The sequence below is a fragment of the Salvelinus sp. IW2-2015 genome, linkage group LG14, assembly GCF_002910315.2.
Source record: "Salvelinus sp. IW2-2015 linkage group LG14, ASM291031v2, whole genome shotgun sequence".
In the NCBI taxonomy this organism is placed as follows: domain Eukaryota; kingdom Metazoa; phylum Chordata; class Actinopteri; order Salmoniformes; family Salmonidae; genus Salvelinus; species Salvelinus sp. IW2-2015.
The window spans coordinates 39231779-39257344 of record NC_036854.1 but is presented as its reverse complement, the minus strand read 5'-3'; the positions used below and the strand labels follow the sequence as shown (position 1 = coordinate 39257344).

General features: G+C 44.8%; 1 protein-coding gene across 1 annotated transcript in view; it reads right to left on the bottom strand.

The window, feature by feature from the left end:
* cubn (cubilin (intrinsic factor-cobalamin receptor)) overlaps positions 1-25566 on the bottom strand; it is a 50816-nt gene that overhangs the window by 12933 nt on the left and 12317 nt on the right. The window contains exons 19-49 of the mRNA XM_024000194.1: positions 25330-25495; positions 24870-25095; positions 24468-24598; positions 23746-23935; positions 23301-23461; positions 22948-23129; positions 22598-22754; positions 21492-21679; positions 17294-17453; positions 13729-13910; positions 12137-12305; positions 11848-12029; positions 10732-10888; positions 10383-10499; positions 10063-10176; positions 9544-9672; positions 9211-9343; positions 8747-8952; positions 8284-8465; positions 7845-8037; positions 7549-7746; positions 7046-7192; positions 6496-6686; positions 4435-4603; positions 4054-4228; positions 3612-3790; positions 3150-3356; positions 2827-2967; positions 1083-1270; positions 649-820; positions 142-345 (exon numbers count right to left, since the gene is read on the bottom strand). Coding sequence (XP_023855962.1) covers positions 142-345; positions 649-820; positions 1083-1270; positions 2827-2967; positions 3150-3356; positions 3612-3790; positions 4054-4228; positions 4435-4603; positions 6496-6686; positions 7046-7192; positions 7549-7746; positions 7845-8037; positions 8284-8465; positions 8747-8952; positions 9211-9343; positions 9544-9672; positions 10063-10176; positions 10383-10499; positions 10732-10888; positions 11848-12029; positions 12137-12305; positions 13729-13910; positions 17294-17453; positions 21492-21679; positions 22598-22754; positions 22948-23129; positions 23301-23461; positions 23746-23935; positions 24468-24598; positions 24870-25095; positions 25330-25495 — 5296 coding nt within the window. The remainder of the gene's footprint in view (positions 1-141; positions 346-648; positions 821-1082; positions 1271-2826; positions 2968-3149; positions 3357-3611; positions 3791-4053; positions 4229-4434; positions 4604-6495; positions 6687-7045; positions 7193-7548; positions 7747-7844; positions 8038-8283; positions 8466-8746; positions 8953-9210; positions 9344-9543; positions 9673-10062; positions 10177-10382; positions 10500-10731; positions 10889-11847; positions 12030-12136; positions 12306-13728; positions 13911-17293; positions 17454-21491; positions 21680-22597; positions 22755-22947; positions 23130-23300; positions 23462-23745; positions 23936-24467; positions 24599-24869; positions 25096-25329; positions 25496-25566) is intronic.

Genomic DNA, 25566 nt, shown 5'->3' with positions numbered 1-25566 from the left:
GATGATACAAGATTGAAAATTGTTTTTCTACGGCTATGCTTAAATCTGTGTCTGTGAAACCACCCCAATGAGTAGTTACTTTGGATACGAACGTAAACATTCTTCGATTAGCAAAACGACACATCCAGCGTTGTGACTCACCGAGGCGGAACTCTATGTAGTCGGACTCGCAGGTCTGATGGTTCTCCAGGTGTAGGTCTTCTAGGATGACCACGATGGACGAGTTGATTTGTGTAGGGTTCTGGATCAGCCACTCACAGTTCAGGTTGTTGCTGTAGTTAGAGGCGAGGTAGCCCGGGGAGGTGAAGTTACCTCCAGCTGGGTCACTGAGGATGCCACCACACACTATGGAGAAGGACAGAGGTTAAGAACAAGAAAGCACTGAATGGTATTTTAAATGTATGATATTTCACTTAAGAGCAGTTCTGATAATTCAAATCCAAATGTTAACATCCCTATGAGGATGGCAACACACTTTACACATTAAAGACATACTTTGCATAAAAAGTGTCTTTAAATGTCTTTGAAAGAGGTAGAAACTGCAATGGCCGCCTTTATTATTAACCCTTATTAACCCTGAGAACACATGATCTTATACTAACATCCTGGGGAAAGTTGCTAGGAAAAGGAGAGTAAAGCTGTACTCACATGCATCTTCATTGGAGGAGTAGGTAGCTGTAAAGCCTCCATTGGAGACAGAGGAGTCGGTACGGAACACTACAGTCATGGTGTTGCCTGACGACTTAACCTGGTAGCCTGTTGGCACGGTGCCACACAACCGCTCGATATGAGGGGCGGTTACCGCCACGCCGTTTAACACCTGAGGGAGGAGAACCACGCCATCAGAACCAGTTAGAACCATTAGAACTGCATTAGAACCAATYAAGTCAAACTGGAAGCATGGAAAGAACCATGGATGTGACCTGGCTGATTATGTGCTAGAAGAATTGAGTAGAATTGAATCTTAGATGATATGACTACACAGCAAGTGGAAGCAAATGAGAAAGTAAACCAACACACCAACTTAAATGATGAAAAAGTGAACCTAAAAGAAGAGAAGCTGAAAGATAAGTGGGACCCACATCCACATAGTCGGCGTAGCAGCTGCTGATGCTGGTGCCCTCCAGCCGAAGGTCGTTGATGGTGAGAGTGACCCTCCTGCCCGGGACCACAGTGATCTCCCAACGACACGTACGGCTGTGAGGGTACAGGTTGGGATAGTTAGGGGACGAGATGGTCCCCGAGGGAGCGTTCAGCTCACCTCCACACACTGTAGGGGGACAGGACGGAAAGAATGAGAAAGAAAGAACGGGTTGTTAACATCAACACAGCTTATTAACTTTTACTGTCAGCTAGTCATTTTCACTGCTAATACCAATACTACACAAAGCTATGACACAGAAATCACACACACAGCTCATTTGGAAGGTTTTCAGACCTTCCCCTTTTCTACATTTTGATATGTTACAGCCTTATTCTAAAACGGATAAAATATTGTTTTTCCTTATCAATCTACACACACTACCCCATAATGACAAAGCGAAAATAGGTTTTCAGAAACGTTTGCTAATTTATAAAAAACAGATACTTTATTTCAGACCCTTTGCTATGAGACACCTAAATTGAGCTCAGGTACATTCTGTTTCCGTTGATCATCTTTGAGATGTCTCTAKAACTTGATTAGAGTCCACCTGTGGTCAATTCAATTGATTGACATGATTTGGAAAGGCACACACCGTTGACAGTGCATGTCAGAGCAAAAACCAAGCCATGAGGTCGACGGAATTGTACGTAGAGCTCCGAGACAGGATTGTGTCGAGGCACATATCTGGGGAAGGGTATAAAAACATTCTGCAGCATTGAAGGTCCACAAGAACACAGTGACCTCCATCATTCTTAAGTGGAAGACGTTTGGAACCACCAACACTCTTCCTAGAGCTAGCAGACCCGGCCAAACTGAGCAATCGGGGGAGAAGGGCCTTGGTCAGGGAGGTGACCAAGAACCCGATGGTCACTCTGACAGAGCTCTAGAGTTCCCCTGTGGAGATGGGAGAACCTTCCAGAAGGAAAACCATCTCTCAGCACTCCACCAATCAGGCCTTTATGGTAGAGCGGGCAGGCGGAAGCCACTCCTCAGTAAAAGGCACATGACAGCCCGCTTGGAGTTTGCCAAAAGGCATCTAAAGACTCTCAGACAATGAGAAACAAGATTCTCTGGTCTGATGATTTCAAGATTGAACTCTTTGCCCTGAATGCCAAGCGTCACGTCTGGAGGAAACCTAGCACCATCCCTACGGTGAAGCATGGTTGTAGCAGCATCATGCTGTGTTTTTGTTTTCAGCGGCAGGGACTGGGAGACCAGTCAGGATCGAGGGAAAGATGAACGGAGCAAAGTACAGAGAGATCCTTTATGAAAACCTGCACCAGAGCACTCAGGACCTCAGCCTGGCTGAAGGTTCACCTTCCAAAAGGACAATGACCCTAAGCACACAGCCAAGACAACGCAGGAGTGGCTTTGGGACAAGTCTCTGAAGAATGTGAGAAACTCCCCAAATACAGGTGTGCCAAGCTTGTACCCAAGAAGACTCAAGGCTGTAATCGCTGCCAAAAGGTGCTTCAACAAAGTACTGAGTAAAGGGTCTGAATACTATGTGTGATATCAGTTTTTTATTTGTAATACATTTGCAAAAATTTCTAAAAATCTGTTTTTGCTTTGTCATTATGGGGTATTGTGTGTACATTTAAGAATAAGGCTGTAACGTTACCAAATTTGGAAAAAGTTAAGGGGTCTGAATACTTTCCGAATGCACTGTAATTGACTTGTACCTTCCACACTGCCCACAAAGGACAGAGTGAATCCTGGGGCGTTTCCACTGCTGTCGCTGACAAACTTGACATAAGCAAAGCTGTCTCCTGTTTCCACAGGGCTAGGTATGCTGTTCCCACAATGCTTTCCCAGGAAGCGCCCTGGAACAGGACATACCGGCAACACATTACTCAACTTACATTTCATCACATTAGACAAAATGAATTACACAAATTGACAAACTGAATTAGACTTCTTAGAAAAGAGATATAACACCGCTGTCATTTTTAGGCAGAACATTTCTAGAAACATGTCAAGAATCCGTAAACATAGAACAGGTTACCTGAGGCATTGTACTCTCGTATCTCAACATAGTCACCGCTGCAGTCTACTGTGCTCTGCAGGCTGAAGTTGTTGAAGCTGATGGTGAGGTAGTGTCCTGTAGGGCCCTCCAGGTACCACGCACAGGATAAGCTGTCTGGGTAGTTCGCAGGGAAACCTGGGCTCTTGAGGTTAACACTCTGGCCAGTGTATGTGCCTCCACACGTGGCTGTGTTGGATTGAAAAGACAAAAAAAACTGAGATTGAGATCCGGGTCATTCCAAGTATCTCCTGCATCTTGTAGAAGAGGCAGCGAAATCCATCTGCGTTCTGAGATATGTTTGATACTGTAACATGCCCACTGAAAGGGTTCATGGTCTATGTAGGTGGTAAAGTGTATTTGAGTGAGTGTGTGAGCGTGTGCGAGACTGTACTCGGGAGTGTGGCGGAGTGGGTTGATTCTGTTCGAGTTACACACACTCACCGATGGAGTACTTGGCCTTGAAGCCCTTGTGTGTGATGCTGGAGTCTGTGCGGAAGCGCAGGTACATGGTGGAGCCAGTGGAATGCTCGGTAGAGGGCCTGGTGTTGCCACACAGTTTTGCGAGGGAGTTGGCATCAGAGGTGGCACCATCACGGACCTCAACGTAGTCATATAAACAGCTGATGACAAAACATTGGGGGTAAATCTCATGAAATTGTTTTCTTAAAAAAAATGTAACAACAACAGAATGGTACAATATATAGCTCTTGGATCCATTCTATTAGAAACACTGTCATACTCTGTGCTCATATATAAGAAACATATGGCGTTCTGTACTCATATATAAGAAACATGACATAAGAACTTATAACAAGTACAAGTAAAAAGAAACATGATGAAGAATTACAACATGACGATGATATCAAATGGGACATTTTCATACTTGGACGTAGGCTCGATGTCGAAGTCATCGTCAAAGTCGATCTGGACAGACTCCCCGTTGGGCACGGTGATGACCCAGATACAGTCCATGTTCTGGGGGTAGTTCTGGGGGTAGTTGGGTGACGTGATATAGCCTGGAGGGTCTGAGTCACTTAACACAATGCTTCCTCCACAAGCTACAGGAGGAGAGGAAATACATGTGATTAGGAAAATCTAGAAATCAGAAAGTATTTTCTCACATACACTTTGACTTCTATGCTCTTAAGCCCAAAATACAGTGGTCTCAATACTGTAAAAACATACATTACAGTGTTTCTATCTAAACCTTTGATTGTCTGTGTTATAAACATGTTATAACAATTTACTGTTATTACAGTCTCACCCTGGCTGTGGGCCTCAAAGATCAGTTTGAAGCCACTGCCCTCGTTGGTGGCGTCTGAGATGAATCGTATGTGGAGGTTGTTGTCTGTTGTCTGGGTGATGGAAGGGGGGCTGGTGCCACACAGACGACCCCCCAGAGAGGGGGCTGAGGCATCCGGACCGTTCCTCAACTAAGACAGACAGGCGGTGGGTTGAACACACACGCGCACACACACACACAGTAACAATCACAGTAACGCACGCACACACACACAGAGGGGTAAGGGTCATGTTACAATCCATATCACTCCCTGGGTAAATTGAATCTGTCAGAGCAAATCACTCTTCCTTGCTATAACAAGGTGTAGTATATTATGTGTAGTGTAGTATATAACTGTGACTTTCAAAATTATTTAGGAGACTGGTTCATTCACTATATAAACTCAGCAAAAAAAGAAACGTCCTCTCACTGTCAACTGCGTTCATTTTCAGCAAACTTAGCGTAAATATTTGTATGAACATAAGATTCAACAACTGAGACATAAACTGAACAAGTTCCACAGACATGTGACTAACAGTAAATTGAATAATGTGTCCCTGAACAAAGGGGGGGTTTCAAAATCAAAAGTAACAGTCAGTATCTGGTGTGGCCACCAGCTGCATTAAGTACTGCAGTGCATTCCTCCTCATGGACTGCACCAGATTTGCCAGTTTCTTGCTGGTAGGTGTTACCCCACTTTTCCACCAAGGCACCTGCAAGTTCCCGGACATTTCTGTGGGGAATGGCCCTAGCCCTCACTCTCCGATCCAACAGGTCCCAGACATGCTCAATGGGATTGAGATCCGGGCTCTTCGGCTGGCCATGGCAGAACACTGACATTCCTGTCTTGCAGGAAATCACACACAGAACGAGCAGTATGGCTGGTGGCATTGTCATGCTGGAGGGTCATGTCAGGATGAGCCTGCAGGAGGGTACACATGAGGGAGGAGGATGTCTTCCCTGTAATGCACAGCGTTGAGATTGCCTGCAATGACAACAAGCTCAGTCCGATGATCGTGTGACATACCCGCCCAGACCATGACGGACCCTCCACCTCCAAATCGATCCCGCTCCAGACTACAGGCCTCGGTGTAACACTCATTCTTTCGACGATAAACGCGAATCCGACCATCACCCCTGGTGAGACAAAACCACGACTCGTCAGTGAAGAGCACTTTTTGCCAGTCCTGTCTGGTCCAGCAACGGTGGGTTTGTGCCCATAGGCGACGTTGTTGCCGGTGATGTCTGGTGAGGACCTGCCTTACAACAGGTCTACAATCCCTCAGTCCAGCCTCTCTCACCTATTGCGGACAGTCTGAGTACTGATGGAGGGATTGTGCGTTCCTGGTGTAACTCGGGCAGTTGATGTTGTCATCCTGTACCTGTCCCGCAGGTGTGATGTCGGGCTGTACCGATCCTGTGCAGGTGTTGTTACACGTGGTCTGCCACTGTGAGGACGATCAGCTGTCTGTCCTGTCTCCCTGTAGCACTGTCTTAGGCGTTCACTGTACGGACATTGCAATTTTTTGCCCTGGCCACATCTGCAGTCCTCATGCCTCCTTGCAGCATGCCTAAGGCACATTCACGAAGATGAGCAGGGACCCTGGCATCGTTCTTTTGGTGTTTTTCGGAGTCAGTAGAAAGGCCTCTTTAGTGTCCTAAGTTTTCATAACTGTGACCTTAATTGCCTACCGTCTGTAAGCTGTTAGTGGTTTAACGACCGTTCCACAGGTGCATGTTCATTAATTGTTTATGGTTCATTGAACAAGCATGGGAAACAGTGTTTAAACCCTTTACAATGAAGATCTGTGAAGATATTTGGATTTTTACAAATTATCTTTGAAAGACAGGGTCCTGAAAAAGGGATGTTTATTTTTTTGCTTAGTTTATAATCAACCTGATCATGCTTCAAATAACTATTTGTCTAAGCAGCATCCATTGGTGATATACAACTATACAAGTTATATAAAATATTATAAACATGTCACAATGCATTTGATGTTAGTAAATATCTGAATACTTCCCAAATGCACTGTATCTCACCTCTAGGTAGTCTCCAGAGCTGCAGGCAGTGCCGAAGCCCTGGACCTGGAACGGGCTCTGGATGTTAACAGACACTCTGAAGCCTGGGGTCACCATCACGTGCCAGCTACAGTCCAGATTGGACGGGTAGTTCTCGGGGTACCACGGGGTGGAGATTACACCCCTGTCCACGTGCAGCAGACCACCACAACCTAGAAGGAGAATTAGAAAACAATAACTTCATTGTCACTTGTCAAAGAGATACTGAGAGTTTTCTTTTTCCTTTAGATAAATACAGTCAATGATATCAACCTCTATGAAATCAGAATGATCTGCATTGTCAAAGTCATAGAGAAACAGAATCCAGGAAGAATTAAAACCTATGATACAAACCAATATAAAATCAACAGCCTGGGATTTTAACCAATAAGACACGAGCAAGATTAAGAGAATGAGATGTGAACCGATGACACATTAGCAGGGTAAACGACATGACATGTCAACCAAGTTAGCAGGGTCAACAACCTCCAGTGATTGGATTGCTTCAGAGAAGGGTTGTGAGTGAGCTCACCCTTGGAGTAGGAAGCGTTGAAGCCCTTCCCGGAGACGCTGCTGTCTGAGGTGAAGCGGAGGAACATGGAYTCCCCTGTAGAGTGGATGGGACCAGGCAGCTCACGGCCACACACAGTGTTCAGCAGGGGGGACAGGTTGGTTTCACCTGGGGGAGGAGAACACACACTGGGGTAAACATTAGGAACACAAAGGAAAGGACATGCAGTGTTCACTGAGGAGACGTGTCCATTTGCTTAGCTAAAACATAAAACACACTGCACAGTGTTGTGGTAGTGACATACTGTCTCCCAGACACTAGAAAGTAAACCTCAGTGTTTTACGCTTCACACAAAGCTGATTAACCAGTAGTCTAGTATAAAGGTGTTACTAAACCATGGTCATGTTCAGTTTGCACAAAACAGAAGAACACACAGTGAAACAAACAGGCACTATCTGAGAAATACTAGATTTTTTGCTACAGTGTGGTCTAATGAACAGGATCCAGGCCTCTCTCTCACTCACCATCCCTGATGACCAGGCTGTCGAAGTAGCAGGTGGAGTAGTCCTCCATGTCCAGAGACAGCAGGTTGAACTCCACAATAGAGTTAGGGGAACGAATGACCCAGGTACACTCCAGGTTAGCGTCATAGCTGTCTGGCCAGCCGGGGGAGAAGAGGAACCTGGGGCTGTCGCCTGGCATCAGAGCCCCCCCACAGGCACCTACATACAGAGAGAGAGAGAGATAGAAATCAGTATAGTAACACACATGGATGGGTGCACGGACAGGTGCACAAACACCCACTGGCTTAAACACACACCTGGTGCTATGGTGGGCAGGGGTCCAGAGCTCTGTATGGCTGACCATTCAATGAGGAAGCCTCTTCCCCCCACCACAGTGTCCGACTGGAACTCTAGAGTCACGGTYCTGCCAGAGCTACTGACCGAGGCGGGCAGGGATAGACCGCAGAACTTCCCCAGGGAGTAGGCGTGGATGTTGGGCCCGTCAAATATCTGACCACACACAGAGAGAGAGGTTAGAAGTTATGAACAAGACTGGGCAAATGGTTTATGGTTCCCGATATGATGTTCTTATATAACATTCGTATTATATTATTCATGTTCACAGTGAGTTTTTCAAGGATGATAGTGATCTAACATTTCCTAATATCAAAACGAAGATGACTTTTAGGGACTTTGAATTCTACGGAAGGAAGAGGTTGTCATTTCAAAAGGATCAGTCGCCTCGACGACGCACACCTTAAGCTGGTCATAGTAGCAGTCGTACAGGTCCTCGATGTCCATGTCTAGGAAGTGGATCTGTATGTAGTCGTCTCCGGGTACAGTGATGGTCCAGCGGTAGTCTGCGTTGTTGGGGTATGTCCGGGGGTACAGTGGAGACGCTATCTGTCCTGACGTACCTGTGATGTCATTCCCATACACTGGAGAAGGAGAGACCACATGTCCTGTGTTTAGCATACCGAGTATGGCTGGACGCATCTAAAGCTAAAGTACTGTATCTTGTCATTGAAAGCGTTTGTGCATCAGTAGAAGAAGATAGATCACCGACAGAGATGTGATGCTGGGCATGGAGTCAACAGAACGGATAAGCATCTGAAGAGACGCATTGTGTCATCGAGAGAGTGGGTTGTACAGTAAGACACTACGGCCCTCAGCAGAACACACGCATGCACGCGCCCACAAAAACCCAACACACACTCACAGTGGGAGAAGGTAGCTCTGAATCCAGCTCCGCTGAGAGAGGAGTCTGAGCGGAACTTGACCCACAGGATGTGGCCAATCAGAGACGTGTAGTTGGAGGGGAGGGAGACCCCACAGAACCGACCAACCAGAGCGCCTGTAGAGTTTCCCTCCCGGATCTCCAGGTAATCGTTGTTACAGTCAGAACTCTGCTGCAGCTGGAACATACTGGCACAGGAGAGGTAAATAATAACTATTAGTCATTGATGTGTAACGACCTATGTAATAACACTGTTATAACCACTGCATTTTGAACTTATTCCATGGTGAAAGAACATATTATTTAATGATCTTCCCTGAGGCAATGTCTTACAGTATAATAAATATTCAGAATACGTAGAAGATGCAATATGGAGGCATTTGATCATGTAATAACCCATGTAATAACCCGTGTAATAACCCGTGCAATAAGTATAGGAGACTCACATGAAGGAGAGCTGGAGGCGGTTGCCGGGGGAGCTGGTGATGGTCCAGACACACTCCACGTTGGGAGGGTAGGCATCAGGGTAGTTAGGACTGTTAAAGGCCCCTGTCTCCATGAGCAAGTCCCCTCCACAGCCTAGGAGAGGAAGACGGGGTTAGGATTAGTGAGAGGAGGGTTAGAGTTAGTCGCTGTCAGAACTGATCACTTACAGATGATATGGAGATTTCCAAAAAGATAGGCAGCAGTAGACATGTGGAATCAAACTCAATTTCTTAAGGTACTTTAAGACCTTATGTGACACAACCATTGGGTCCCACTAATAGATTTAGCATTACTTGAGGTGGAGCCAGTGTAGGTTGCTCTGAAGCCCTTCATGGCGACAGAGGAGTCAGAGACAAAGTTGACGACCAGGGCGTTGCTGAACGATGTGACTGGGTGAGGGATCTCAGTGCCACAGTAACGACCTGAGGGGAAAATAAATATCACCACAACTAACATGGAAAACGTCATCTATCATTGTGTTGGAGTAGTAATCAGTAATACTTCGGCACAGTATTTTTTCATCTTAAAGGCCATGTGCTGCAACAATGACATTACCCTTCACACTCGTGGGAATTTGCTTTTATGAGCATGTTACGGTACAGCCACAGCGTACCAATGTAGGAGGTGATCAGTGCTCAAATCGGCCATTTTCAACCGTATACGGTTACGAGTGTAAAGGGTTACACAGTCTCTGTTATATCCCGTTCTTGTTTATATTCTTCTATAGTATGTAGCCTCAGAGGACCAGTATCCAGTGTGTAGCACTGATCTGTATTATTTTATATTATTTATTTTCTGTAACATGACCTTACCAATGACTGGTGCCATGTAGTTATCTCCATCCAGGATCTCCACAGCGTCGTGGGAACAGTTGGAGTTGAGACTCTCCAGCTCAAAGTCCGTAAACGACAGGGTCACATGGTTGACTGTGCATTGGGTAGTGTGTGGAAAGAGAAAACAAGACACAGCATCACTTCAGTTTGTTACKGATAACTATCAATTACATTGCAATATAAAAACAAAGTATCATTGGTTAATACAAATACCAAKGCTGGCAGGCCATTGAAATGAATGGGAGTTGTAGTGCAGTGGATAGAGTGGTGTGTATCTGTGATGTGATTGGCTAACTCACATGGCAACTGAGCCTTGATGATCCAGCTGCAGTTCTGATTGGCAGGGTAAACAGCAGGGTACCGTGGCGATGCGATGGCCCCACCCACGTCATCTGTCAAGAAGGTGGCTCCACAAGCTGAGAGAAATAAAAGTTTCTTACCAATAAGAATCCAAACCAAAATCTACACTTTTATAACAAAATGTGTTTTATAAACATTTGTTTTTCAATGTTGGAACAGACTTCGTCCACATAAATATTTTTTATAATAAACCAGAARGTGTTCAATGTCTCAATAATGGCTAAGAGAGGTAAAGTATATGTATCAATATTTGTATCTATTGCCGTGCGAGCTGTGCTGATGACCCACCCTCGGAGAAGGTGGCGGCAAAGCCCCGYTGGTTGAGGCTGGCATCAGATCTGAACCGCACAAAAATGGTGTTCTGGGTGGAGGTGATGGGGGCGGGCCGTGTCTGACCACACACTTGACCCAGCAGCGGAGCAGATATACTGGGTCCATCATAGATCTACACACACACGGAACGTAAAGATGAGAAGTTGATATTCAGAATGGAAAATATGGAATACTTTCTGTTTCCTGTAGTTCGTGTCTCACAATGAAGTGAAAAAATGACATATGATCGGTCATTCACCAGCTCTTTATTTTTATTTTTAAAATGTTATTTAACTAGGCAAGTCAGTTAAGAACCAATTATTATTTACAATGACGGCCTAGGAACAGTGGGTTAACTGCCTTTTTCAGGGGCAGAACAACAGATTTTTACCTTGTCAGCTCGGGGATTCGATCTAGCAACCTTTCGGTTACTGCCCAACGCTCTAACCACTAGGCTACCTGCCTGACTCATACAGGGGCTTTTCAAAGGATAACTATTCTGTTGGCTACCTCAACGCAGTATTTCATAGCAGCTGTATCTTACACACTGAATGCTCTTTCGCATAGACTGAATGTTACTTGTTTCCCTGAACAGAATCTGTAGCACTAGCTTTTGTCACGGACCACTAGGGCACTTGACCAGTGGGACATCAGGGTGTTAGCATTCACATCATTTCAGTGGTACTGTCTGCCCTTCACTGTGTTAACAATTGGCCCTGGAAGATGACAAGAAGACGGCCAAACCACAGAGAGACAAAGAGCTCTGCTCTGTTCGCGTTTTGTCTCTCTGTGATGGGGGGGATGGGAGGATGGTAACAAAGGCCACTTAGAACGGCAGAGGCAGTGGGAGGGACAGATTGGAAACTGCCCTCAGAACAGCGGTTGATATTTCAATAGAATGTCTCAGTGTTCAGATGCCAAGTTTCTTTCAGAGGACCTTGACATCTGTTAGTGTGGACTTGCCAATACCGTGACATTGAGAGAGATAGTGGCATAAAGACACTAGAACCACAACCACATTCCTCATTTCCTCCTCATCCCAGGAGTAATAATACCATACACACGTTATCATTCAGAAAGTAAGTCACTCACAGCTACATGGTCCCACTGGCACGTGGAGTGGAGCTCTATGTCCAGGTCAGTGAAGTTGAAGAGGACCCGGTGACCTACATCCACTGAGATGGTCCAGGAACAGTCCACCGTGTTGGGGTAGTTGGCGGGGTAGTTGGGCGAGTGGATCTCTCCACTGGGGGCCTTGATCGGACCTCCACATCCTGGGGAGGAAGAGAGGAGAGGGGGGGAGGAAGCGGGATTTAGTGAAAACCTGTGTATTTGTGTGTATGTGCAGTACAGTATGTGTCTACAGCCCACTATCACCCACCTCCCTGGACCTCGACCCAGCTGGCATTGAACCCTCGGCCACTGATGTAGGGGTCAGACTTGAAGCGGACTGTGACCATGTTCCCTGTGCTGGAGACCTGGAGGGGGCTGGAGGTGGTGGTGCAGAGCTGGGCCAGCCTCGGGGCTGAAAGGTCAGGGCCTCCGTATACCTGTGGAAAGACAGGGGTTAGAGATGAAGGGTTAGAGGTTGGGGTTAAGAGGTATGGAAGATAGTTAAATGGTGGTGGTGGACAGAGAGCTGACAGGTCTGGACCTAGTGAAATGCTTGTGTTCCAAGCTCCAACAGCGCAGTAATATCTAACAATACACACTAATCTAAAAGTAAAATAATGGAATGAAGAATTATTGAAATATTAGCAGGAGCAATGTGCTAATGTTATGGGATGTATAGATATTTACATTTACATTACATTTACATAGATATTATAGACAGTATGTCGATATAATATGTAGTATATCTGAAGAATACTTGGATAGAACAGTATATATACAGCAAAAGTTGAACTATAAATATATATATATATGAAATAGGTAAAACAGTATGTAAACATTAAAGTGACCAGTGTTCCATTCAATACGTGTAGATGAAGGGGAGGAGACAGATTAAAGAGGGATTTTAATTTTGCCTTTGTAAGGGGTATGGTTGTAGGTGCCAGGCYCCCCGGTTTGAGTGTGTCAAGAACTGCAACACTGCTGGGTTTTTCACGCTCAACAGTTTCCTGTGTGTATCAAGAATGGTCCAGCACCCATAAGACATCCAGCCAATTTGACACAACTGTGGAAAGCATTGGAGTCAACATGGGCCAGCATCCCTGTGGAACGCTTTCGACACCTTGTAGATTCCATGCCCCGACGAATTAAGGCTTTTCTGTGGGCAAAAGGGGATGCAACACAATGTTAGGAAGTTGTCCCTAATGTTTTGTACACTCAGTGTACATACAACCTAATGTAGCAACAACGGGCCATTGAAGGGAACAAAGACCCTACAGAATGCATATTCGGACTGTCACTGCATATTTAGAGCTGAGGTTATCACTTAACTATGTTGATATCCTTATCTATGCTCATTTGTCTGGTTTAAAAATAGTACATATGGGACTCAAATTAGCTAATTGTCAGACCATCCTTTAAATGTGTTGCTGGACTACAGACGGTTTCCTCAACAACAAACATCTTTGGTCAGTTACAGGACAGGAAGAAGCAGCTGATAACCACATGATGCTGAAGTGACATTTGTGGGACGTTAGGGTGTGGCACCAGCCTTTGGGATTGTGGGTAGTTTGGCAGTGGTCGGGGCTAGTCCAGCATTGGAGGCAGTTGGACCAGATAAAGGCCATCTAGCTAGCTCCCTAAGCTGTGATTTCCAGGTCATTTCTGCCCCACTGGRTCCATTCACTGTTCTGTCTAGTGGAAGTCAGCATTCCACTGGCATGAGCTACTCTGCGCTAGGCCCTCTGGGTACAGCTAGCACAGGAGGGAGCACAACACAACTCTGGCATACACCACGCAGAATCAAACACACACTCCCTAAGACCCACACCAACACACACATTGACACACCACACACATTACCTCCAGTACGTCATAGTTGCAGTCAGGGTGGTACTCCACATCAAACTCATAGATGGTAATGGTGATGCTGCTTCCTGTGGCAGTCTGAATGTACCAGAAACACTCTCTGTTGTCGGGGTATCTGTTGGGGTATCCTGGGCTGTTGAAGGAACCTGTGGGACCAGACAGCTCCCCACCACAACCTGTAGGGGGCCACACTGAGTCAGTGAGGCTGATGGAGACAAGGGGTGGGTCCCACTAATCTCTCCTTTAACCTGAAGTGTATACTTGCTCACCACTTCCCACATATCTAAAAGCATTGGATTGTTGAAGCTATGGGCTAGTTGGCGTTTCCACCATATTTGCTATACCAGTCCTTTCAAATCATTGAAGGGAAGTGAACAAGTGCAAGATGGGAGGAAAGAGGTAATTGGGACACAGTGATAGAAAAGATGAAAGAGATGCTGGTTAGTGTTGGTCACAGAGACTAATCATGACAAAAATCCACCTGTCATTAAGGTGTGTAATTTCAGTGTTTATACAGTTTATACAGTTGATTACCAACTAAACAGATCCTGTCCATACTGTATGAGGTGTTACCATACTACACCAATGTAATTATACAGAACAATTGACCTCTGGTAGGGGGCAACAAACTAGATCAGACATGTTCCTGCAAAAGTCATGCTGCTGTCACAATATTAAACATGAACAAGATTAACCATGATGATAACACGTTCACATGAGTTGGCAACGCAACATTAACCAAACAGATGCATATTCCCCAAAACCTTGACTGCCAGAGCATGTCCTATTTTTCCATAAAGACACATGGACCTCACTAAACACTTCACACGGATGTGTGTATACAGGGCTTGGAAGATCCTAGTGGGCTCAACATAGGAGGCTAACGACTTTGGGAGTCCAGGTAAAGAATGAGGGGTGTTGCAGCTCTGTTGGTGTTATTGTGTGGCGGTCGGACTGGGGCAGAGATAGAGGGCATATTCACAGAGAATGAGATCAGTTCTGAGATACATGTGGAGGGAGAGAGGGCAGAAAGTCAGGAAGTTAATAGTCAAATTCTAGGAGACTCAGGGAGAAGCTGCCAGCCTGACATTTTTTACTGATAAAGATAGAAGGAATGGAGGCCAGGCTGAAAGCTGGAGGAGCTAAGCAGCTAGGAGTCTACAGTGCCTGTCCTACAGACTGAGATCAAAAGTATCAATTAATAGACTATTTAACCTGTTAGACATGTTATTTTTTTCTTTAAAAAATAAATTATGGATTCAAAATTGGCTGATTCATAAACTGAGCTCACATTAACTCTCTGCTGTTTTGTCCATTATTGTTAAGGTCTGTCATTTCTCTTAAGCCCTTAAAACACTTCTACTTACAATACAATAGCTCAAGCATTGGAGTTGAGTGCCAGCGTGAGGCAGGTGGAGCCTAGTTGAGTCTGAAAGGGTGCTAAAGCTTACATCCCAACTGAGCACCACAGTGGTTGAGCTCTGGGACTTGAAGGCCAGACTGACAGGGGCTGAGTCTACAGTGGCTACCCTATAGACAGTGAATGAAGATAATACGAAGTTCATAGATTTACACTACACCCTTTCAATAATCTGTCTTGAGAGCTTTTCATTCTGAAAGCTTGCTAATCATATTTCTCCAGGTCTTACATCACAACTGGGCATCACAGTGGCTGAGCTCAGGGACATGGAAAGCCAGGTGGGGGAGCTGAAGCAGAATGCAGGTAACAATACCTGCATTCTACAATCTCATTTACAGAGTCGGTGGTCATGACAGTTATTTTATCTAAAGATTGTGAGTATCATTTCCATTCCAAATCGTACAGTATTATCCCGAGCATACGGTATGCACAAGCTGTCAAATTATGATTTACGAATGTTATTAATTATCTGTATATTATCAATATGTTCATTAATTTCATCAAATCATTTTAATGTTGAAAGGGTAAGCCTAACTTCCTTTCCCAATGTTTGGATGAAATATGCTAATACTGTAACTGTTCACTATAGTTTGTTACAGCATTTAACATGAGTGATAATATCACTCAAGTTCAAACACTCTGCATGTACCCTGGCCAAACCAAAGGTGGCATTCTTAGCTGGACGAGGTGTCGGGTACTTCGGACACCACCCTGATCTACAGCAAGATCTTCACCAACAACGGTGACACTTACAGCCCAAATACAGGTAATATTCACATAGTGATGAATGAAGACAACTGCATTATGGTCTATTGCATAACTTGTCTACATTAATCTCCATCACTTCACATAATATCATATCTACAATGCAGGCCGATCTTTTACGTCGCTGATGAAAAATGGTCAATTACTTGTAACTTCTAAGGGAAACATCGCTGGCGACTGGGCTAGTGTATCTAATGGGATCACTGTGCAGTTGGAGGAAGGGAATGAGATCTATGTTCGTCTATGGGAATCTAGATGGGTCTATGACGATCAAGATCATTTCAGCAACATCAATGGCATCCTGCTATTCACTCAGTAAATCTCAGTGTTGTGGAATATAAATAAAAGCAGGGAACCGAATGGCTAGTGAACAATTTGTAAAAATGATACTGTATGTACACTGTATGTGTTGCAAATGTGAATGCAAATGTCCGTAATTGTGCAATGAAGAGCACAAACAATGAATCTGTAAACGACTGCGAGCTAATTACAACTCCTTCAATATTAACCAAATTGGAGTGTAATACTTGATGAAAAATCACCAGGGATGTTGGCCTCTAAACTTTGTGGCATCTCTCATCTTCCATAAGCCTCTTACAGCTTTCCAGGTAGTCTTGATCTAACTTTTCCTTTGGTGAAAAACATGACTAAGAACAATAGACTAGCTCTGTGTTGCAAATCATTGAATATCCCTGAAACATGGATTACTTGAAATTAGGTTGCCAAAGTACCAATCCAACACTTTGGTAAATAAGGATGCAGCTGGAGCAGTGAGAAAAAAGGATGAAATTGAACAAAATTAGGAGTGTATTTTATGACAAATGCATATTCTTCCACAAGCAGTCACATTTGACAATTTCTCTTGCCAATTCCCTCCATTCAGTCGTATATTAAATCATTCAACACAGAGCACTTTGGCTGTACTTTAGGCCTATTTACAATGAATCGTCCAGTAACACTGGGTGTTTGGGCCAGGCCCTTTCCTATGTGGGAGTGAGGGCAGGGGGAGTTCCCAGAGTTGTTTGGGAAAAAAGTGAAAAGTAGGAACAGATGACATCATAATGGAACACAGCAGTAAGCGGAAGGGGGGGMGGCGTGGTATTTGTGGTCGCTCTCCGATCTAGCTAGTAAAACGTGATATTCATACTAACAGTCAGACCTGGTTTTAAATACTATTTGAAATATTTGCTCTAGCTTACCTGCAGTGCCAGATGGGCGGGTTTTGCTGGTCAAAAGTACTGCACTATGAAGGGAATAAGGTGCCATTTTGGACACCAGTTTGTTGTGTAAGGTTATTATGGTTCTATTACTTATAGTCGTATTGTGATTGTGTTGTGGTACAAGAGTTAGGTGTGGTTGTGTTTGTGGTCTCACCGTTCTGGTACCAGAGCATCTGGAAGCCCGTCATGGCAATTGAGGAGTCAGTGTGGAACACCATATGAAGGGAGGAGCTAGTGGTGGTGTTAGCCGGAGGGGGCGTGTTCCCACAGTACGAGCCAATCAGAGGGGCTTGATCGTTGGGACCATTGTACAGCTGGGGGAAATATCAAGACAGGTTAGGAACTGTTAGCTATTCTGAGAAAACTTAATAAATATTAGAATAATGCTACAAATACAAGCATACACATATTTGGCTAGCTTCACGGGACTTCAGAGCTACAGGAAATGTATATAAATTCACATATTTACTAATAACCTGAAAAATGGCTTCCTATTGAAAACATGTTTAGTATAGTGGTGAGGTGGTGACAATGCAACAATAAGCTCCATTGTCTTGGCATYGTGTATTCTTATGTAACAGACCAGAACAGAGAGAGGGGAGGAGAGAGAAGATGAGATMAATGAATCCTGACATATTCTGAGGCCTGAAAGGGAGGTGGAAACTGGGGGGAGGGTCTAATCTAAAATGGTCAGTGCCTTCAGAAAGTATTCACACTCCATGAATTWCTCCACATTTTGTTGTGTTACAGCCTGAATTTAAAATGGATTAAATAGAGATTTTGTGTCACTCGCTTACAAACAATGCCCCTAATGTCAGTGGAATTATTAATTAAAAATGAAAAACAAAATATTCAACCCCTTTGTTATTGCAAGCCTAAATAAGTTSYGCAGTAAAAAAAGTTCTCACATAATAAGTTGCATGGACTCACTCTGTGTGCAATAATCAAATCAAAGTGTATTTGTCACGTGCGCCGAATACAAGTAGACCTTACAGTGAAATGCTAACTTACAGGCCCTAACCAACAGTGCAATTTTTAAGTAAGAAATAGGTATTAGGTGAACAATAGATAAGTAAGGAAATAAAAAAACAACAGTAAAAAGACAGTGAATAATAACAGTAGCGAGGCTATATACAGTAGCGAGGCTATATACAGTAGCGAGGCTATATACAGTAGCGAGGCTATATACAGGCACCGGTTAGTCGGGCTAATTGAGGTAGTATGTACATGTAGATATGGTTAAAGTGGCTATGCATATATGATAAACAGAGAGTAGCAGTAGCGTAAAAGAGGGGTTGGCGGGTGGTGGGTGGCGGGACACAATGCAGATAGTCCGGGTAGCCAACGTGCGGGGGCACCGGCAGTCGGGCTAATTGAGGTAGTAATGATGTACTGGGCCATACGCACCACCCTCTCAAGTGCCTTGAGGTCGGAGGCCTAGCAGTTGCCGTACCAGGCAGTGATGCAACCAGTCAGGATGCTCTCGATGTTGCAGCTGTAGAACCTTTTGAGGATCTGAGGACCCATGCCAAATCTTTTTAGTTTCCTGAAGGGGAATAAGTTTTGTCGTGCCCTCTTTACGACTGTCTTGGTGTGTTTGGACCATTCTAGTTTGTTGGCGATGTGGACACCAAGGAACTTGAAGCTCTCAACCTGCTCCACTACAGCCCTGTCGATGAGAATTGGGGAGTGCTCAGTCCTCCTTTTCCTGTAGTCCACAATCATCTCCTTAGTCTTGGTTACGTTGAGGGATAGGTTGTTATTCTGGCACCACCCGGCCAGGTCTCTGACCTCCTCCCTATAGGCTGTCTCGTCGTTGTCYGTGATCAGGCCTACCACTGTTGTGTCGTCTGCAAACTTAATGATGGTGTTGGAGTAGTACCTGGCCAAGCAGTCGTGTAATAGTGTATAATAGAGTATAATAATACGTGTTTAACATTCTTTTTTAATGACTACCTCATCTCTATAACCCGAACATACAGTTATTTGTAAGGTCTCTCAGTCGAGCGATACATTTCAAACACAGATTCAACCACAAAGKCCAGGGAGGTTTTCCTACAGCTCGCAAAGGGCACCTACTGGTAGATGGGTAAAAGCAGACACTGAATATCCCTTTGAGCATGGTGACGTTATTCATTACACTTTGGATGGTGTATCAATACCCCCAGWCACTACAAAGATACAGGCGTCCTTCCTAACTCAGTTGCCAGAGAGGAAGGAAAGCGCTCAGGGATTTCACCATGAGYCCAATGGTAACTTTAAAACAGTTACAGAGTTTAATGGTTGTGGTAGGAGAAAACTGGACAATAACCTAAAACACCAGGCCAAACATACACTGGAGTTTCTTACCAAGACGACATTGAATGTTCCTGAGTGGCCTAGTTGCAGTTTGACTTAAATCTATGGCAACAATTGAAAATGTTTGTCTAGCAATGATCAACAACCAACATGACAAAGCTTGAAGAACTGAGACAGATGTCTCAAGTTTTGAGGGAGCGTGCAACTGGCACACTGACTGCAAAAATGTTCACCAAAGCTGTTGCCAGAGAATTGAATGTTCCTTTCTCAGCCATAAGCCACCTCCAATGTCATTTTAGAGAATTTGGCAGTACGTCCGACAGGCCTCACAACTGCAGACCACGTGTATGGTGACGTGTGGGTGAGCGATTTGTTGAAGTCAACGTTGTGAAAATGATTGGATCGATGTGTGCGACAGCATGTTCCAGTTCCCGCCAATATCCAGCAACTTCGCACAGCGTTTGAAGAGTGGGACAACATTCCACAGGTCACAATCAACAGCCTGATTAACTCTATGCGAAGGAGATGTGTTCTGTGACTCCTATGCGCCTAAAAACTCACCAAATTCACTGAGAATACATTACATAGGATGAAGAAACAATACTCCGAGCCGCAGCTCCATACTACTTGTCAGACATCCTCTTTCTTGTGCTTTTTGAGGTGAAACGAGCCAATAGCTATCACAGACTCCGGACTTGTGGTTAGAATTGAAGAGGCAGTCCATAAGCGCAGACAAAGGATATCAAGGATCTGGAAAGATTCTGTATGGAGGAATGTTCTAAGATCCCTCCCAATATATTCTCCAATCTCATATTTTTTTAAATAAAAAGGCTCATTGTCATTATCCTCGCAATTGGTGATTTGCAACAAGGTTATTGTTCCCTCAGTTACAATCAACATTATTTGAGAGCACAATGTCATGACAATCTTCATGAGACATTTCTGTTTTGTACACTGAAAATTATGAAATGTTTGGCATTCCTTTTGACCAGGGCKCATAGGGGTGTCATTTGGGCCACACAGTGCACTATGAGTTAAATACTTAGACTGGCACCATAAAGTTGCAGGTCTGTGGAATAGAGTATAGGCAACAAAAACAGTGGTGAGGTCAGCCTAGCCAAATAGAGGGGCAGCAGGAGGAGGTGAATTACCAGTCTCCAGGAAATCTAGACCCACACAGAATGAGTCTATTTAACTACAGGAGCCCATGATGTCATCCATGTGTGCTGGGGTTGTCATGGTGACCAGGGGGCCAGTTGAAAACAGAACTATTTTGTTTCCACAAAGACATTTATTTCCAGTGAGTGAGTTAGATGAAGAGCCATAGAACTCACTTGTATTATTTAAGCCATGAAAGGCCAGCCTTGTAGCATGTTCTAAGAAATTAGGTCTTCCTTGAAAATCATGTCAAAAGGAACCCCTGAAGAAAACCTGTGAGAACTTGTGCAGATCACAGGAAACTGTCTATCAACTACTTTCCATGCAGGCTTCAACCACATTCTATGTCAGCTCAGTCGAGGACACTAGTAACTATCGTACAGAGGAGAGAGAGCTGAAATCCAACTTCTCACCAAGAAATACATTTAAAAAATTGAATCAAAACTCACACTTATCAGGTAATGTCAAAAGTGTTGATGCATGTAGTGAGAACCAGTCACTGTGTACACTATCTCCAGAGTATAAGCAGAGTCAGAGGTCCATCTGTCTCCTGCTCCCTGTCCATGTGGTGAGTCAGTAGAGCACAGCAGAGGAAACTGATACTTCCTCCCAGAATTGAATAGGCCAACCCATCACCCATGACTACTAACACGCAACACTAATCACACGAAGGGGGTTCTGACCTCCTGACCTGACCTGACGATGCCTTTCCTGGAGTGGTCATCTGGGAGAACAGAAAACTCAGGCCAGGTCAACAGGGATCAGTTTCTCAGTTTCAACCTCTATCATTTAGATCCATTCAGTTTCCAAATGTTATGATGGTACTCTGATTAAAGTTCATTAAACCACACTAGCATCACATTATCTTGCACTGTTTCCCAAAGGGCGCGACCCACCTTGACGTAGTCAAAACTACAGACGCTGGTCCCCTCCAGGTCAAAGGTCATGAAGGTGTAGTTGATGGTGTTGCCCATGGAGGCCTGGATGGTCCAGCTACACAGGGAGTTGTGGGGGTAGGTGTTGGGGTAGTTCAGAGACTCTATCTGCCCACGCGCCTGGTTGGCGATCAGCACACCTTGACAGTCTAAGGAAGACAGAGAGTGAGTCAATTTAGCAGTATTCAATTTACTAGATTTCATGGTGATATATTTGCTTGTTACCTAAATATATTACAATATTAAATGGGAAATGAACTAAATGCACATTGTGTTTTTGGACAGAAAATGTCAAGCTTAAGCATGAGAGCCAACAAAAAGGCAGACATTGTACTTTTCAACTGAGAGTCAAACTGAAACAGATTTTTCCAGGAATAACTAAATAAAGTTTCAGAGCAGAGCTGACCTCTCTGTATAAACCTAAGTGACAATTAGTGTTCAAGGGACAGAATGAGAACATGAGTCCAGGGCCAAATTGGAAAGCGGTGTTACAGAAACAAAACAAGATCGAGTTCACTAAGAGTGACCTCTTGTCCTTTCAGCATGACTTCCAGAAAGCCCATTTGACAAGACTGACAATAAGAACAAAAGCCAGTCCCCACTCTGACATTCTTTTGTAGTGCGAGTACCTCTGGCAACTCGGTCTCCTCACCTCTCGAACCTCAAGAGTGCGTTCCCTAACCACATTTCCATGGAAACCAAACAAAAGGCACCCTGGGATACCACTGTAAGCCACTTAGGCATGGTACGGCATGAACTGCAGTAAGGTTCACTGTATCTCAAGATTCAAACGTAACTATGTCAAAGTAAACGTGTACAAATTGGATAACAAGAAAGTAAAATGGAACCTACAAAATGATAACAAAATCAACATGAGCGTACCAGCTCAAGCAGCAAACAGAGATGGCTGAATGTCTTTGGAAAGCCAGATGGCTTATAATCACCCAACAGCTCCATTAGGACACATTGACACATCATTTACATGGAGTGGCTACTGGGGAGGTATATTTGTGTAAAGCTAGACTCGTGTGTGTGTGTGTGTGTGTGTGTGTGTGATAGATGCTCACTGGTTGTATACATGGCCACGAAGCCTCCAGCTGCGACGACACTGTCTGTGCGTAGTTTCACATAGAGCTCACTCCTACTGGAGTTGATTGGGGCAGGCAACTGAGACCCACACAGGTTGGCCAGCTGTGGAGCATTAGTGCTGTTCCCATCGTACACCTACGGACAGACGGGCGGACAGATGGGCAGGCAGGCAGGCAGACAGACATTTTGTTAGATATCGAAAGGGGCAAGGGATATGCTTTTCTTTCAGCAACGTCATGAACACATATTGTCTCTCGTGTTCAATTTCAGTTTGTACTGACTGACTGTTATGTGGGTGTGATAACCTTGAACAGTGCTCTGTACTCACGGCCAGGTAGTCATATGTACAGCCGGTGCTGGACTCCAGATCGAAGTCACCAAAGCTGAGAGTGATCAGGCTCCCAGCGCCGGCCTTGATCAGCCAGTAGCACTCAGCGTTAGTGTGGTAGGGTAGGGGGTAGTTAGGAGAGGAGAACCCTCCTGAACTGGTGGTCAGAGTACCTCCACAGCCTAGGTTGGGAAAGGGCAGGAACAAAAGGAGAGGAATAGGAGGAGAGAGGTACAAACAGAGGGATGGAGTTAAGATTCTGAGTAGTTAAAGTATAGTACATTTTATGGTATGTATCACAATACCTGTTGAAGATGATGCTAATGAAATAGACATTTCTCCCACACACCCACCTGTCTGCGTGCCATCCCAGTGTGCCCTGAAGCCAGGGAAGGTGACAGAGGAGTCAGAACGGAACATGAGCCACAGGCGGTTGCTATGTGACACCATCATTGGAGGCCTCTGGTTGGAGCAGAACTTGCCAATCAGAGGAGAGGTTTCATAACCGCCATCTCTGTGGGACAGAGAGAACCGTGGGAGATACAAATAGTGGCATTTAAGTTGCTGGCTATATTAACAGCTTTCGTCTCGTCACGCTTGCTGACATAGTTCTCATTTGATTCTAATCACATTATTGTTCATTGGTTTCACAGTCACTCACTTTGGCCTGGGTTTTCTTGCCTGGCTAGCTACTAATTACACCAAAATGACTGCTCAAGTGAAATTGAATCATACAACTGACAAACATCCTCCTGTAACAGCTGAATAAGATCAGACTCATTATGACTGGGTGCTCACCTGATCTCTACATAGTCGAAAGCACAGTTGGGTGGTGAGCCCTCCATATTAAAGTCAGTGAAGTTGAGCATGATCTGCATGTTGACCCCAACAATGATCTTATAGATACACTGGCGGTTGGTGGGGTAGTTACTGGGAAAGTTAGGAGAGCTGAGTTCTCCTGTAGGGGAGGTGAACGTTTCACTACAGTCTGGGGAAGACATGAGAGGAATATGATTTAGTGAATATGAGGGGAAAGAGATGGGGTTAACATAAGGGTAGTCTTGCAGTACTAGACCTCAACACCAAATTCTCCTTCGACTGGAGTTGAGGAATAAGGGGGGAATGTTGTGTGCAGTAATTTACAGTACCATTCAAGCAAGAGGCAAAGCATTGGTCGAACTCGGATATAATCTTCTACTTTACTACTGCCATCTTTTCTGTGTGTTTTCTTGCTTTGTTTCGGTTATTTTGTTACAAAAGGTTTGAACCCCCTCTAACCCTGATATCTCATCTACTTTATGGGAAGTTATTTTCAATTTTTCTGTTAATTTGAATTCTTGATGTTGTCGAGGGTAACAGTACTCGTAGTGGCGGTGATTTCCTCTTCTTAAACCTCATATATCACACATTTTATGTGACTTTTTCTGTGAATGAATGCGTTGTTGGGGGGGGGGTTGTAAATGGAAATAGCGGTTGCCAAGGGTAACCGTAATGTTTCTTGTTGCTGAGGGTAACCGTACCGGTGGTGGCATCGATGGAGACATAGTTGGCAGAGAAGCCTTCGGTTGCTAGGCTGATGTCGGAGACAAAGAGGACAGTCATCAGGTTGTCTGTGCTGGTCAGAGAGGGAGGGACAGACCGACCGCAGTACCTGGAAAGAGATAGGCCAGATGCGGGGGGGAAAAAACTGTCATTCTTTCCCAAACAATAAACCTGATCACTCACCAACAGAAGTTAACTGAAGTTTGAGTTGACGTCGAGTTGGAGTAAATTATCACGAGAGTGAATCACTTCTAGAGTGCATATTCACTTTGAATCTTGCCAATGTTCACACACATTAAAATTATTTAGGGTAATCACCATATTGCCACAGGTTCTTAAAACACCTTGACATGGGTTTGTTTGCGTGTACTGTACTCTACCTGCCAAGCTTGGTCCCAGTCGCCACAGTGCCATTGTCATACACCTCCACGTAGTCATAGTTACAGCTGATGTGGTACTCCATGTTGAAGGAGGTGAAGGACAGGCGGATGAGGTTGCCTGGGGCGACAGAGATGTACCAGGTGCAGTTGGCTCCATGGGGGTAGTTGTTGGGATGGCCAGGGCTGGTGAGGGAGCCCGATGGGGCATTAAGAGTAGCGCCACAACCTGGCATCGTGGTATCAAACAGGGAAACAGGCTCAACATTACTATTCTTTTTACACCTCATTCATAGTCAACACAATTCATATTTTTTGAAATATTATACAGAGACAAAGGATTTGTCCCAGGACACATAGGCTCACAGATACCACTCACTGACAACACATACACACTACTAGATACTTGAGCTTTAAGTTAAGGCAGAATAAACTACATATCTCATGAGTGCCAGGGGCTTACCCTCCATAGCAGAGTCGTAGGCTGCGGTGAAGCCGTGGTTGGAGACAGACGAGTCAGTCTTGAAGCGGATGTACATGGACCTCTGGGTGGACTGGAGCATGGCTGGCATGGTGTTGCCACAGTATGTACCAATCAGAGGAGAGCTCACCGTGGAGCCGTCCCTTACCTGGGGGGGGGGGGGGGGGGGAGGGGGGGGGGGGGGGGGGGGGGAGAAGAAAGAAAGAGCGAAAGAAAGAG